General features: G+C 42.1%; 1 protein-coding gene across 1 annotated transcript; it reads right to left on the reverse strand.

Moving 5' to 3' along the window:
* Positions 1–1,717: 1,717 nt before the first annotated feature.
* SNAP47 (synaptosomal-associated protein, 47kDa) lies at positions 1,718–14,042 on the reverse strand. The gene is made up of 4 exons (XM_010086330.1): positions 13,500–14,042; positions 8,387–8,871; positions 4,580–4,710; positions 1,718–1,753 (listed from the first exon to the last, which is right to left on the reverse strand). The coding sequence occupies exons 1-4, from the start codon at positions 13,994–13,996 to the stop codon at positions 1,739–1,741; spliced, it is 1,128 nt and encodes a 375-aa protein (XP_010084632.1). The 5' UTR covers positions 13,997–14,042; the 3' UTR covers positions 1,718–1,738.
* Positions 14,043–14,440: the final 398 nt, after the last annotated feature.

Below are 14,440 nucleotides of genomic sequence, written 5' to 3' on the forward strand. Positions count from 1 at the left end.
AGTCTCTTTTCCCTTCACCCCTTTTATTCACTGCCCCAGAGAGGTGTGTATCCAAGCTCTGTACCCCAAGTTCTTACAGGGACCTGGAGACCACAGCGCAGTTTTGGAAATAACTGCCATTTGCAGTGCTCTGAACTAGGGTGCAACCAGAGGTTCTGACAGTGATAAGTTGCTGTGATTTACTACAGTGCTTCACCTCTGTGCTGAACCTACTGCAGGAGAGCAAGAAGGGGACACAACACCTAAAATATTCCAATCCATAGTCCCATTATAGGCTCAAATCCACAATAGGTATTAAGTTGAGTGATTTTGCACTAAAAATATCCACATCCTCTCCTGCTGCACCTGGAAATGGGCAGGGAGACAGCAGAGAGCAGAAACATCTTAAATCACTGCAACACAATTTACATTCGTCAATGCTTCATGAGACAAGTGCAACTTGCCGTAACAAAAATCTATGGATTTACCTTGCTTTAACATGTTTTCTGTTTGGGATTGCCGCTATCAGTACTTGCCTTTAGCTATGCAAAGCACAGACTTTCCTTCTGCTTGATCCAGAGTTGCATTTGCTGTGTGAATACCCACGCTCGACACCAGCCACTAGCAAAGTGCTCCTGCCTGCTCTAGAAAATCAGGCTGCCTCTTGTAGCACAAAACTTCTGAGCACAGAAAACAAGGGAACAGGCAAGTGTGACAGGACAACAGGTCCCTTCTGCCTGAAGCAGATGAATTTTAAAGCATTAGATCTTTTGAGCCAGTGGCTATTAGAACAGTTGGAAGAGTCACTTTTACTTTCATATTCTTAGTGGCTGATTTTTCACATTATTTCTTCTTGGACTGATACAGAAGTCTAATTTTATTTACTTTCTCAGGGACTCATTGTGCCACTAACATACCCCTGGCCTTATCTGGAAAAAAAAATATAAATATATATTCAAGCAGCTCCGTAGGCTTGACTACCACCTTTTATTTTGGTACCATTAAATACTTCACACAGAGGCAAATATAAAGTGTTAGTTGTAAGGACCTCAGTTCTCTGCCTTCCAAAAAATAAATCCAGGGCATGGTCACTACATGTGTCTGTTAAGATCAGTTGCCTGCTGATCGCTATAGGCCATGGAACAAGGCCATCCTATGAGCAAATTTGGTATTTAGCACTTGGAATAAACGGTTTCTCAAGAAATAGCTTTTTTCTCTGACCTAATGGTTGTGATTTCCTGAGAGGAGGGCATGATAAAAGGGTAAATAAACACTGAAAGTAGCAAAGGTCTGAAACGGAACCGTCTACAACTGAGAAGACATCGAGGAAGCCAACATCAAAGATAAGCACTGGGATGCGGTTTTTTTCACAGATGTTACAGAATTAACTTCTTTAGTACTGTCTGTCTTCACGGCATACACGAGCTGCGGACAGTAAATATCAGGGCAACAGTTCTTCAGCAGGAACTGTTTCGGAAATTAGAAAGCATTGGTTTGGCAAAATAAATTCAAATTGCCACCCCCAACTCCCTCGACCACAGCCCTTAAGCTAATATTGTCACATTGCCTCCCACACCCGGTGCCATTATGGCAGCTGCAGCGAGGCGGCAGGCAGGGGCTCAGCCAGAGACCACAGGAACTCCATCTCTGCAGCACAGTTAAGGAACACAGCTCACACTGTCACAAACTCTGTGTTTTGGAACATAAACGTCCCTTCGTGAAGTCCTGGTGAGGTCCTCTACTCAAAACCGCAGATCACTCAGGGCTCCCAGCTCTGATGGAAGGAATTCAGTGTCATTCAACAATTTCTGTTGCAAAAAAAATCTATTATCATTCCTGCAAGTACTTTGTTTTTTTAGAAGAGAGAAAGGGTGACAACTATTTGTCTGTCAATCCTCTTAGCTCTCCAACGTCAAAAGTTCTGCTGGACTTACCCATCATCACTAATGAGGGGGATAGAGTTGAGCTCTTCTGGGCTTTTTTATTTTTTTAATGAAAAAAAACAAGTGCTTGCATTACAGATAATCAAAGAATAAAAGCTCATAATCCTCAGGAGAGGAAATTGCTTAGAAAAAATGTTGTGGTTATCAACAGAAGGACCTCAAATACCTTTCATTCATGGAAGTCTGATGGCACGAGTATCATTGTCTTCAATGCATGTTGATGCTTTGCACTTGTAACTGCATCACCCTTTTACTCTCTAAATGGGATTAACCATCATTCTGCTCCTTCCCAAAGCGGGAGCTGAACAGAAGCGGCGCAAAGAAGCTCTCTGGAAGCAACTGCGTCATTGTATGGCATTGCCACCATGCTGCCCTCGAAGCCCAGCAGAACACATCACTAACCTCCACACCTCTCAAAGTCCTTTCACTGGTAGGAACTCCCTCCTTCAATCACGCTTCCCTTCACTTCCACATCTTTACACTTCCCCTCTAAGCTTCCCCACATTCTCTCCTAAGAGAAGTGAAAGATCCCGAGTTATTTCACTCCGCTTTGTGCTTCAGAGCAATGAGAAAAAGCAGAGCTTGGCCAGCTCCTGGGAGCAGCTGGAGAGACACCAGCCTATACCAGATGAGAGGCTTCATTCCCAAGATTTGATGGAAAATACTGAACTCCCCATTCTACGTTTCCTCTGCTTCTCCACTCACAGCCAACTGCTTCGATAAAATCAAGCAGCGACAAAGGTTGGTGTTCAACTGTCAGGAACTGGAGTTGGGGAAGCGATTCCTCGAGAGCTTTTTTTTTGCAAGCTGTAGCAACACATGTCTTCAGTGCATGACCAACAATTTATAACATATTTAGCTTTTTTGGGCATGGCTACAGATCAGAATGAGAGTGCTGAAAAGCTGACATCTAAGGGAGGAACAACTAGCCCTTCCGAACACATAACAGCTGTACAAGCTGTATGCATGCATGAATAATAGACTGCTGATATTTGTACAAAGACGATTAAGAAATATTCTCCCTTCAAATCCTTCAACAGAAGGATTCAAGACTGCTTCAGAAAAATGACGATTTTTTGATAAAATGATAGATCACGAAGAGAAGCTCTTTAAAAGACGAGAAGGGAGAACAATTAGATGGCAAATAGTCCATTTTGGTTTTGAAAAACCCCAAATAAGATATTTCAGTCAAAGGATTTTGATTATATTCCAGAAGCAAGCTTTGGTCTAAAACTGTGTATTTATGTGGTGACTCCTAGTAAGGAAAAGGAACAGGAGTTTTATAGGAATTACAGCATGTATCTTAAAATTATTAATGGCTGGACTGATTGAAGAGGCAGGGAACAGGTGCTCAACACTCATTGGAAAAAAAAAATCAGGCTAATTCATGGCCTGTTTGGCATTCAGATCCTCTCCCCACCCACACCCCTCATAAGCTCACCCCAAATCATGAACTGGCTTAAAAATTCTTGGCTTGGTGTGGTATAAATAAATACCAGGATTGTCTTTTGAGTTCTAGTTAATCTAGTGTTTTGTTTTGTTTTTAAGTAATATTGGCCATTTAACACTGTTTCTAGTCCACTACCCAGCACAAAGAACTTCTGAAATCCTTCTCCAAAGGTTCAACTCCCACTTATCCAACTGTCTTTTGGTTAATTTTAAATAAATAGATTTTTCCTGCAAGAATTTTTCAGTTTTAGCCAATCAAGTCACTTCTAAGTGCTTGTGACTCTCAAATGCAATCAAGCTAACAGTAGTTGCCGTATTCTAATACCCAACAATAAAATAAAGGAAGGGTCTGGAAAACCACAGGCTTGGCTAAGAGGCAACAGAATTAACAAACACTTCACGTGATGCTATCACCAGACTACAGATGGAATATCAAAAAGAATAAGATGCTGGGGGGGGAAGTTTAATCTTCAATCAGATATTCTGATGTGTCTGTGACCATCTCTAGCAAACCTATTTTAATGGAAAAACCAGTAAAACCATACTCTGCTTATCCACTTAGTTCACTGCTTCAGATCAACTGCTCACTACAAAGAGGGATTCTTCACTAAAAGTTCCGAACATCAGAGAAAAATTCCTTAAAGAGCCATTTAGAGGAACAATATCAGACTGGATTACTTTAAATAAATATTTTTTTTTCCCTAGTAAAATCTCTGAACTATTTCCCCTTTATTAATTTGCTGGACTGTAGACTTCTTTCCTAACTACAAGGTCTCTCTGTGTGTTTATAAAACACTTTGTTCACCTTTGTGGATGTTTCTGAAATAGAACTGCTACTCCTCACTAAAAAGAATAAGCGTAGTGAAAACACAAAAGAGCTGAAAATTATTTCATTTAAGCATCTTAATCTTCAGAAAAAAAAAAACAGGTTATGGTTAAGGATTTTCCTTGGGCTATAATCCTATCACTTAATATATTTTGCTGATAATCCCTGATTTATTCAAAATAGTTAAAAACTATAAATATAAAGTGATCAGTGTACTTTAATCACAGGTTTGATTAACTAATTTTTAAAAGATGCCCACTTAAATTCAAGGAGAGGAATATTTTGTTAAGGTGCGTGACTACATTTCCGATGATGAAAACGCATGTTACTAAGGAAGAAGAGGGAGTGAAACAGCTCTTTTCAAAGTTATCTCAACTTATACCTGTTTCAGCTCTTTTGCTTCTTCCTGGGAGATCTTCTCTTGCTTCTGCAGCTGAACCTGGTCGTTGTCCATCCCTTCTCTGCCTCCCGCCGGAGAGCCGGGCTGCACCACTCCTCCCAGGAGTCCTGTGGCTGCAAGAGAAATTCCCATGGTCAGACTGCCACCTCCCGTACCAGCGGGGAGCACCAGTGCCCGTATCAAACTGGTTGACCTCTGCTTTGCTCCACAGCAGTTTGCGAGGGGACAAACGCACTCAGAGAAGTCTAAGCCAAGCTTGCCTGTGAAGCTAGGTTCTTCCAGAAAGGATTTGAGCTGCATTTTTGTACAACACCTAACCTGGAGGTAACCAGGCTGCTGGGAGATGACTTATTATTAAAGGCAGCGTTTGAAGAATGGGTTCATTTTGGGCTGTGGGGATTCATCCGAACAGAGAGCAAAGCAGCAGCAACACACTCCCAATCAGATAAATGAGGATTCCCCACCTGCTGCTTCTTTTCTCTTTAATCTTTTTTAAATAAAGAATTTTAAACTGATGGATCGAGGACAGAGCCCAAGATTTGAGTCAGCAAAGCCCTGAAACAGAAGGGCAACGCTGACGCTAACAGCCACCCCCAGCTAAGCAGCGTGGACGCGATCCCTCGTGTAACATGCCACCTGTCCTTTATTTAAAGCATCAGCTCTTACTGCACCATCTGATACCACCCAGCAGGGACGTGCTGCAAGGAAAGGTTGTTATTTCTGATACAGATGGGTGCTAAACACCCAAGCAGCCCATCTTGGCTCCTAGAAACACTTCAGACATCTCCAAATTTCTCCCACTTACAGAGGTACTAAGAAAGAAGAGAACTCTACTGATGTCACGTGTGAGCACATGGCCTGACCCAGCACAGGACAATGACATCAGGACAAAAAGCACATCGAAAGCCAGAGCTCACCGTCACATCGAAGAGCTGGTGCCCAGCTGGCTGGACAACCGATGGCGTACACCCCACCGCTTTGGACAGCATTACTTCCCCATGGAAAGGGAGACAAAAGTACCAAACCCCTAAATCCCTCTCGAGTAATTACTGCAAAGTCATAATCCCTGGAATTATTCGATTATCAGCCTGAGAGTCACTGGACTCAGACACCGTCAAGATTTAAGACAAGCAAGTCATTCATTGTGCTAGTGTTACCCTGTGCAAATTCTCCTTGTTTTCTGAGAAATCTATCCATTTCACTCCATTCATCTCGCTGAGGACAGGACCAGGAGGGAGACAGGACAAAAGTACACAAAAAAGAACAGAAATTGGCATTTCCCAGCAATTTTCTAGTTTTTTTTGTTAAAAAAAAAAAAAAAAAAAGGGAGAGAATTGAATAGGCAAAAATATTTAAAAAGTAATTTTGTTTCATTTTTGTTATACCCAGTTGGACTGTGAGACTTGCTGCCACCACATTAGGACAAGAAGCTACCAAATGTCTGAACAAAGTGCTGGAAACTCCTAAAAAAGCAAACATTCGGTCACAGGGGTAAGCAGGAAAAATTCAGCAGCCTTGAAAGGGGATAAAAAAACCTCCAAATGCCAGTCTCCAGCTATAGGATTAAGACAGCACTGCCCTAGAATGTTATACCGCAGACGCCTTGTAGGATTTCTTGTGCTTTTTAATCCTGGGTGGCTGTTATCAGCCACTATTGAGGATGTTACTGGCTTGGAAAGTAGTGGTTTGATCCAGCACAGAAGAACTTCTGTCGCAAAACAAACCTCACTGTTCTGTCCTGAGCATTTCAACACCCTTCCAAAAACATACAGTCAGAAAAGACATGCAAAACCAGCTAAAAATACTTTCAGTTATCTGGTGCGTATAAAACTCTTCATAAATTCCTCTTCTAGGTGGAATCAAGCCAAAAATCCTTAGGAAAGATGAGGGGTTTTTTTTGTATTTACTTATATAAACGTGCAATACGCACAACTAGTATAAACAGAGAGGATCCAGATGAGACTGTGACAGTTGTGGAAATGTTCACATCTCTGAGCTGCACCACGGAGGGTGAAGAACGCTACGAGACAGATACACCTCTGCTGCGAGGATATTTCTCCTGTAATTCCCTGAATCAAGGTTTGCTATCTGAAAACAGACACATATTTCATGTGTGCATAGAGGCAGGCGTGCAAAACATAGATTTCCCCCCCCTTCGGAAAAAAAAAAAATTAAAAAAAAAAAGTCAGTATTTCCACCATGGAAAAAACCCAGAGGTTCAACCACAGTCCGTGACTGCCACCTTGTGACAAAAGCCAGCCGGTGACAGACTCCAGGGAAGGAACAAACAAGGGTTTTTTTGGTGGAGCTGGAGAAGTCAAGATTTCCATAACCTCCAGTTTTCTTTCCTGCCATTTCCAAATTAAACAGTCCAAATGCAGGTGGGGGTAGGAGAGCAATATCCTTGACTCACTGACTCAGATGCAAACAGAGCAGTGGGAAATTAAGCACAGTAGGGCTGTATAACCAATTATTTTATGTAACCAGCCTTAAGACCATCAGGAACTGAACACCAATTTGTTGGAATAGCTCAGTGCTTAAGAAACCAGCAGGCTGTTTTTCCTCTAAGTTGTTGTGCTGACATTTTAGTGCCAGATGCCCAAGACTTACTTCCTTAAAAATTAACAATCTTTTCCAAGCTATGGCCCTTGACAATTCATCAACAAGAGGAGGTTATCCTCCCTGCTGAAGTCCAGTTTTAGGTTGGTGCACAGAAATAGATTCATCTATTGTTTTACTGTATCATTTCTCTACTTTTTTTAATATACTGGATATATTTTTAATATCTATCCACTGATTTTCTCTTTTGTCACTAACAATTAGGGAAAAAAGAGGATTCAGGCATGTTGATAGAAATAAATTATTAAGAGACAAATATTCACCAGCTCTCCAAATGAAGCCAGGGTTGGATTACAAAACCAAAAAACAACCCTCCCTGGAATTTTAGAAGTAGTAATAGTAGTAAGGAATGTCATTCTTAATGTTGTGAAAGGGTTTCAGTCTCCACTGTGTTTTCTTAAAATGATTAAACTATGCATTCACCTAATCTGAGACCTAAAACTCCTAAACCCAAACACCTGAACTTCTCAAATAACAAAATTCTATTTTTTAATATATGAAAATTAACATGATGTTTATCCCATGTTATTTAAAAACTCACTGGACTGGAAATTTGTTTTAAACTTTCTACAATTAACTGAACAACGGGTTTAATATAAATATGCTTCCAGCTACAAACTGCCAAAGGAAAAATAGCAATGACAGAGGACTCTGAAGCACGCAGCCAGGAGAGAAGAACAGATTTCTAATGACCCTTCCCCACAGAGTGGCACAGTACTGACTTGGTGACCACCGGAAAAAGAATGCCATTAAAAACCAGGCCAGTAGCTGAAACCCAAGCTAATCCTTTCGCAAAGCGGTGTGGAGTCAGTGACACCACCAGCTGAGAGCACAACGCTAAAGAGGGTTTGGTTCCAGCTGCCAGGCTCCGGAGGGACATTCAGCTTCAGCATCTACGGTCACAGGTTTTGCTAATGTAGTTGGCAGAAAGTAAACCCAACTAGAATAAAGCAGGGCCACGCACTTCTGTCACCTCTACCCTCTCCCTCGTGGCAAGAGGGTCTAAAAGTCACCTAGCAGTTATTTCATGCATTTTATCATCAGCATGGTGACACCGTTGGGGCACAGGGGAGAGGATTTCCCTTGTAATTATACACTATTCTGAGGTTGAAAACCACTTGGGAACTTTTGGTTACTGCTTATAGATGGATTGCTTTGTCTGTCACATACCTGCTTGCCAAATGGAGGTCCCCAAATCTACTTGAGGAGACTTCCTGGCACCAACAAATCCTAGGGCATCTTCTAAAAACTGTATCTTCTTGCTAAACTGCATCTCCAAGATGGGGATTGCTTCTGGCATCTTTGCTGACAAGAGCCGGTAAGAGGTGTCGGGCTTCCCAATAAATCTCTGACGGACACTGATTTCGTACGGTGTATGAACTCTGATATCATCTACATCCTTCGATTCAAACCGGTGAACGACCTGAGAATTGCAGTCACTGATTTCCAGGCCAGAAGCGAAGAGCGTGAGTTTTCCTGGCTTGACATTTGAGTCTGTTCTGTGGGTGATAATAACTGGAATTCTAATTATGATTCCTTCCTGGTTCTTCGAATCGGAAACTGTGGCAGTTTCCTTTGGCTTGGTTTCTAATGGCGCTTTCCAGAGCTTGCTGCTAAACGGCCACCAAGAAGGAGACTCGAGCTCAGTCAACAACCTAGCAGGGAAAAGAGAATGTTAGAAGAGTAGGAGCCAGCAGGAGGGCCGCGCTACCCCACCAATTCAAAGCAAATTACCGCAGACACAAAGATTTCTTAATACTGAGTTCAGCCCTCTGTTATTTCACTCCTCAAACTGTATTCACAGCTTACCAGGATCCATTCGGTTTAAAATGCAGCTTTTTTCGTTTGCTAACACATTGGAAAGCGGTCCTAGAATCTCACTCTTCTGATGTGCGAAATCCAACTTCCAATTGGATTTTTTTCAGGCCAATTTACACCCTTCTGTTCTTCAGCTAACATTGCCTTTTACCTCAATGTTTCCACACTTGGCCATCGCCACCGCTGCCTTTTTCTATTCCTTTATACCTCAAGACCCTTTATGGAGGAATTAAACCGCCACTCCCAAGGAAGACCACTGTACAGACAGAAATAAGAAGCCAAGCCCCTTATTTATCAGCAAGAAGATACACCTAAGCAGGCACTTAAATTTATCAGCTGAAGGGAAGAAAACATGCTGTTAGGAAGAATGAATGATGGAGGACACAATCCTGCTGTTGTACTTTCTATCAGCATAGCCCATTCCCCTTTTCTGGGGTTTTCTCCCAGGAAAGGCTCATGATCACAGATCTTTTTGGGTCCAAGCCTCGCCAGTACTTTCCACCAAAAAAAAAAGTGAATGAGAGGAAAGGTGGTGGGTTTGGTTTGATTTCACATGGGCTGTGCTGCCTGTTAGGATCCTTCTCTGGGTGTAGACAGGAGTCAGAGGCAAAGCCACAGTCAGCACCTGTGATGCTCCATTTCTCCCACTCTCATCTCCTGCCCATCACCCAAACCCATCCTGGTACCCAGCAGCCTCTGGTACCCACCTCACATCAGAGCCAAAGCAGCTCGTGTCCAGTTGGAGGCAGGCATAGGGAGAGGCAAGTCAACCCTTTGGGATGCACCCAGTGCTCACATAACCCTGCCCAGTCCCCACTGGAAAACAGCAGTGAGCTGGCCAGAAGCATCCCACAAACCAAATCAGCCTGAGCAGGATGCTTTAAATGGAGATTTCTCAGCCCATCCATCAGTGGGAGGCACGAATGGATTCTCAATTAAATAATGGGAAGGAAGAGGTTATGTTTAAACCAACGAATTAAACAAAAAACCTCTAAGGAAGTTCAATCCAAATCAGAATTGTGTCCCCTCTCACCCCATAAATACCTTAAAGACTATCCAGTGATCAGGTTTGTGCCACTGGGATGGTAGTTGTAGTAGATGCTTCTAATGAAGCCAGGCCACATGTAATAAAATGTTTAATGTCATCTTCCTGATGCCAAAGACTATTTACTGACTGAAATCCTAGAGATGCAAGTCTTATCAGACCAAAATACATAGCACTACAGCTTCACTGCTATTTAGGAGAGCCATCTTGATTTAATTTGCTTTTAAGTTCACTCTAGAAAGGTACTGCCTGATAAAATATGCATCACAGCAGTGCTGCTCTCAAGCTACTTTTTGTCATGATTTATTTTGCATGAGAGAATCGGAGTGTGTCTACACAAGACTTTGCAATTTTAAAATGCTGTTTAATTTGGCTGCAGACAAAGTCTAATCTGAAAGAGGAAGCTCTAACTGAACGCACTTTGTTTACTAGCCATCAAAGTTCTGCGCCGGCTTCAAAACAGACCTACTTAAAGAAATTCATCTGCTAGGAAAAGCAGAAAAAGTTGTATTGGAAGTCAACCGTTGAATTCATGGAGAGCAGAGGCAGAACGAATTGTTCCGAGAATCTACTCCCAACTAAATCATGAACATCCAGATATTTATGTAGATAGCGTGCAACATGAGTAATGGGTCTGGAGCGATCCTCTGCCCTCTGACAATGCTGTGACACTCCTTAAAAAAAGGGGGAAAAGAAAAAAAAATAGACAGACCAAAGGAGATGTAACAGGAAGCTCTACAATAACAGAATTTGAAATGGCACAGTGTCATAGATTTAGGGCTGAATTCTGAAACTGTGAGGTTCAACTTAAGTTCAACACAGAGAATGGCTGAAAAAGCCCAAGGCTCTGCTAGCACTCACCATCTTCCAAGTTAAAAGCCATGCTTTAACCTACCTGCTGTAAGAGAACAGAAACCAATGACCTCATCTCAGTTCTACAGAACACAAAGCACATTTGCTGTCCTCTTGGTGCATGAAAAAGTTACAATAAGGTACTTCAGGGCAACAACAGCTTATACCTGTGTCTTAGCGTATGAAAAATCATTAAATTCCAACCACAATATGGGTTCACTTCGTCACATTCACCGAGAGAAAAGCAACTGCGTTCACTTATTGAAAAGCAGCTGCAATGTGACAAGTTTAAACCCCGTTTACATTGCGGTAACTTATTCTGGAGAGCTTTGAGCCTTAATTTTTATCACTTTATCCGTCTACTTCCCTTTTTCCCCAGGGACTGACATCCTGGCTGCATGATGTGTGATTTACAGTCAAGATTTTTCTCCTGCACAGCCCTAACAAAGGCTCCAGCCAACTTCTCTGGCCTTCCATGGAGGAGTCACCCCTCTGTATCAACAAACTATATGACCGGTCCTTATATACAAATGAAAATTTGCAACCAGAGAGCCTCGTCCTCTAATAGTAATATATTAAACAGGAACCAGTGAATCTGGCTTTCTGTTTATTTTTGGTCTTTGAACATCTGCTAGCACGTCAGACTCGGCTCTGCTTATCTGCACACAGGTCCACTGAAAGCAGCTGTATATACCCAGGCGTACACGAGAACAGAATTCATCATCCAAAAAAGCCCACACATACTGGCAAGATAAAGTTTTAAACATACGAAAGGAGATAAAGGGGCCTGGTTCTTTTTCTGAAAGACACCACCAAACTGGTGTTGCTCATATGACCTCGAGCTAACAGACGCAAAAGGTTGTTACCAAAGTTTCCTTCTGCATAAAATCTGCAATTAAAACAGTTTCATTAATGGCTTCTGGGCTGTACTTTAAGCTGCGAGCAAGCTGGCCAAACTCTTCATCCTGTAGATAAAAAGGAATCTCAGCTAACAGTTGGTCAATGCCTTCCTTTTTTTTCCCATTTTTAAATCAAAGCATCTGCTCTTCAGATTCATGAGGACAAATAATACCTCCCAGTGCATCTTAACCCAAAACAAAGCTCCCTTCCAAAAACAATGAGCAGGTATTTATTTTCCTACTCATTGTTTATTGCTACAGAACTTTAAAAGCTCTTGCTAAAGCTTTCCGTTCTCTTGGCTTTTCATTAAAGGGTATGGAGAATATCATCAGGATCATTGTGAAATCAACACTTTCTTTTAGACATGATATCCATCTAAAAACAGATGCTTCTTCCAAAAACAACTAGTTTGAACTTTATTGTGTTTGTTTCTTCGTGCAGGTGTCAGAGCTTCTACAAAGGCATTCATAGCCATATATCTTCAAACATTACAATACAACCCTTAACCTTACTGTCTATTTTGGACTGCTATCGAATCCAACCTGCAGCATACAAAACAGCATAAATAATTCACTTGGAATGTTTAATCATTAAAGTCATAACGTTCTGATTAAGACACCAACTATTTACTATTCCCATTGAGTTCTGCAACAGCTAAAGTTAAGCAACATCTCAAACGTGCTCCAGATCTCTTCTTTCAGTTGCCTAAAGGGCTAATTTTTTGGGAATACTCTGGCTTAACTGCCTGATTGAGATTACCACAAATAGCCCAGCACTGTCCCTCACTGTGCTTAACACTGCTCTTTTTTTTCCTCAAAATGTATTTATTCCACCTAGACCTAAAGGCAGGGAGTATTCCGTGTAAGGTTAAAAGCACTGCACTTTTACAGCACAAATAAGGACATCGAATAAAAATGTGAATGCCATACGTTGCCTTTTATCTCTTTCCTCTAACTAGTTGCCTATTCTCGCAAAACAGAGGTTTTTAACATTTTGGAGATCTCTACCATCTCTGCCTGTTGCGGCTGAAACTCATACGGACTTGAAAAGTTATTTGAAGAAGAGAGGACAGGTATATATATACAGACAACCTGACCAAGGTGAACAAATATGGTACAGGAGGGAGGACAGAAATACAGAAACTAGGAACCAAATCCATGAAAGACTGTCACAGGCTTAAACTTTCACTGAAAGTCAACAGTTTGGTTTCCTAAAGACCTCCATGGACCTGCCCCATAAATTTCAGGCATGAACAATACAATCCCACAACCCCTGCTTAGAATCATAGAATCATTAAGGTTGGAAAAGACCGCAAGGATCATCAAGTCCAACCGTCAACCCAACACCACCTAACCCACTAAACCATGTCCCCAAGCACCACATCTACACATTTCCTGACCCCTCCAGGGATGGTGACTCCACCACTTCCCTGGGCAGCCTGTTCCAATGCCTCAGCACTCTTTCAGTGAAGAAATTTTTTTCTAATATCCAGCCTAGACCTCCCCTGGCACAACTTGAGGCCGTTTCTTCTTACCATTTGTTACTTTAGAGAAGAGGCCAACACCCACCTCACTACAGCCTCCTTTCAGGCAGTTGTAGAGGGTGACAAGGTCTCCTCTCAGCCTCAGGGGCTGAGGGGAGACCTGAGAGGATACTACAGCACCATACCTGTCTGCTACATCCATATCCCCTTCGATCTTGTTGAGTCCTCTCATGATGTTATCAAACTGCTCGCCCTGGTAATGCAGCACTTTTGCTGTGTCCTCCAGTCGTTTCTGAGATCCAGTCAATAACCCGGTCAGTTCTTTTCCCTTTGTTGACTGCAAAGCTGCTGCTTCTGCTCCTGCTCCTTGGCTCGACAGCAACTGCTCCCTCCAGAAGTGCTCGAGGATGTTGAACACCACATTTCTGCTGGGCTGCAGAGAACTGAACCAGTGCTTGGTGTTCTTCTCCAAGATGGTAAGGGAGCTGAAGATTAAATTTGAAGATTCCTTCTTGATCTCACTGATACTAGAAAGATGGAAGTTAACCAAAAGCTCTCCAGTCTTGTCAGCTGTAAATTTGATGGCAACAGGAGTCAGCGAGAGTCTGCCAGAGACCCATTGTTTCCTGGTGTCCAAGTAGTAAGAACAAGGCCAGCTATGGATACGTAAGTCTTCATTCATCAGCTCGCCGTTTGGATCCTCTTCTACAAGAGCAACGCTCCCAAAGCCAGAAGGAGAAACTAGAATAAAAGAGGGAGAAAAAAAAACTGTAAGAATCTTCAGCAACATATAAAAGCTGATGTTACAAAAACTCAGGAGGAATTAATCCCATACAGTACTTTCACTGTAACCTTCCAGGTGCGCACGCTGGACAGATTTGGAAATAGGTACAGATGGGTTACATAATTTGGTAATCATTCCTAACCATCCAAATATTTCCTTCTGAAAGGTTCACCTTTTCTGAGGAGGACTATCAGGATTACTGCCCACTCCATAACAGCACTGCCTCCCCTTTTTATGATGTTCTTACGTTCCAGCACACGACTTACACTGGCACAAACTTCAAATGACTGTTGCATTAATACTCTGGACATTTAATACCTGCTGTGCTGTTTCCTTCTAGTA

This window comes from Pterocles gutturalis, unplaced genomic scaffold (genome assembly GCF_000699245.1).
Source record: "Pterocles gutturalis isolate BGI_N339 unplaced genomic scaffold, ASM69924v1 scaffold836, whole genome shotgun sequence".
Lineage (NCBI taxonomy): Eukaryota > Metazoa > Chordata > Aves > Pterocliformes > Pteroclidae > Pterocles > Pterocles gutturalis.

Coding starts and splice junctions, on each gene's coding strand:
- SNAP47 (XM_010086330.1), bottom strand. CDS start 13,996: ATGAATGAAGACTTACGTATCCATAGCTGGCCTTGTTCTTACTACTTG. Junction 8,872..13,499: donor GATATGGATGTAGCAGACAG/GTATGGTGCTGT, acceptor TTTCCCTGCTAG/GTTGTTGACTGAGCTCGAGT. Junction 4,711..8,386: donor GACCTCCATTTGGCAAGCAG/GTATGTGACAGA, acceptor TTTCTCTTGCAG/CCACAGGACTCCTGGGAGGA.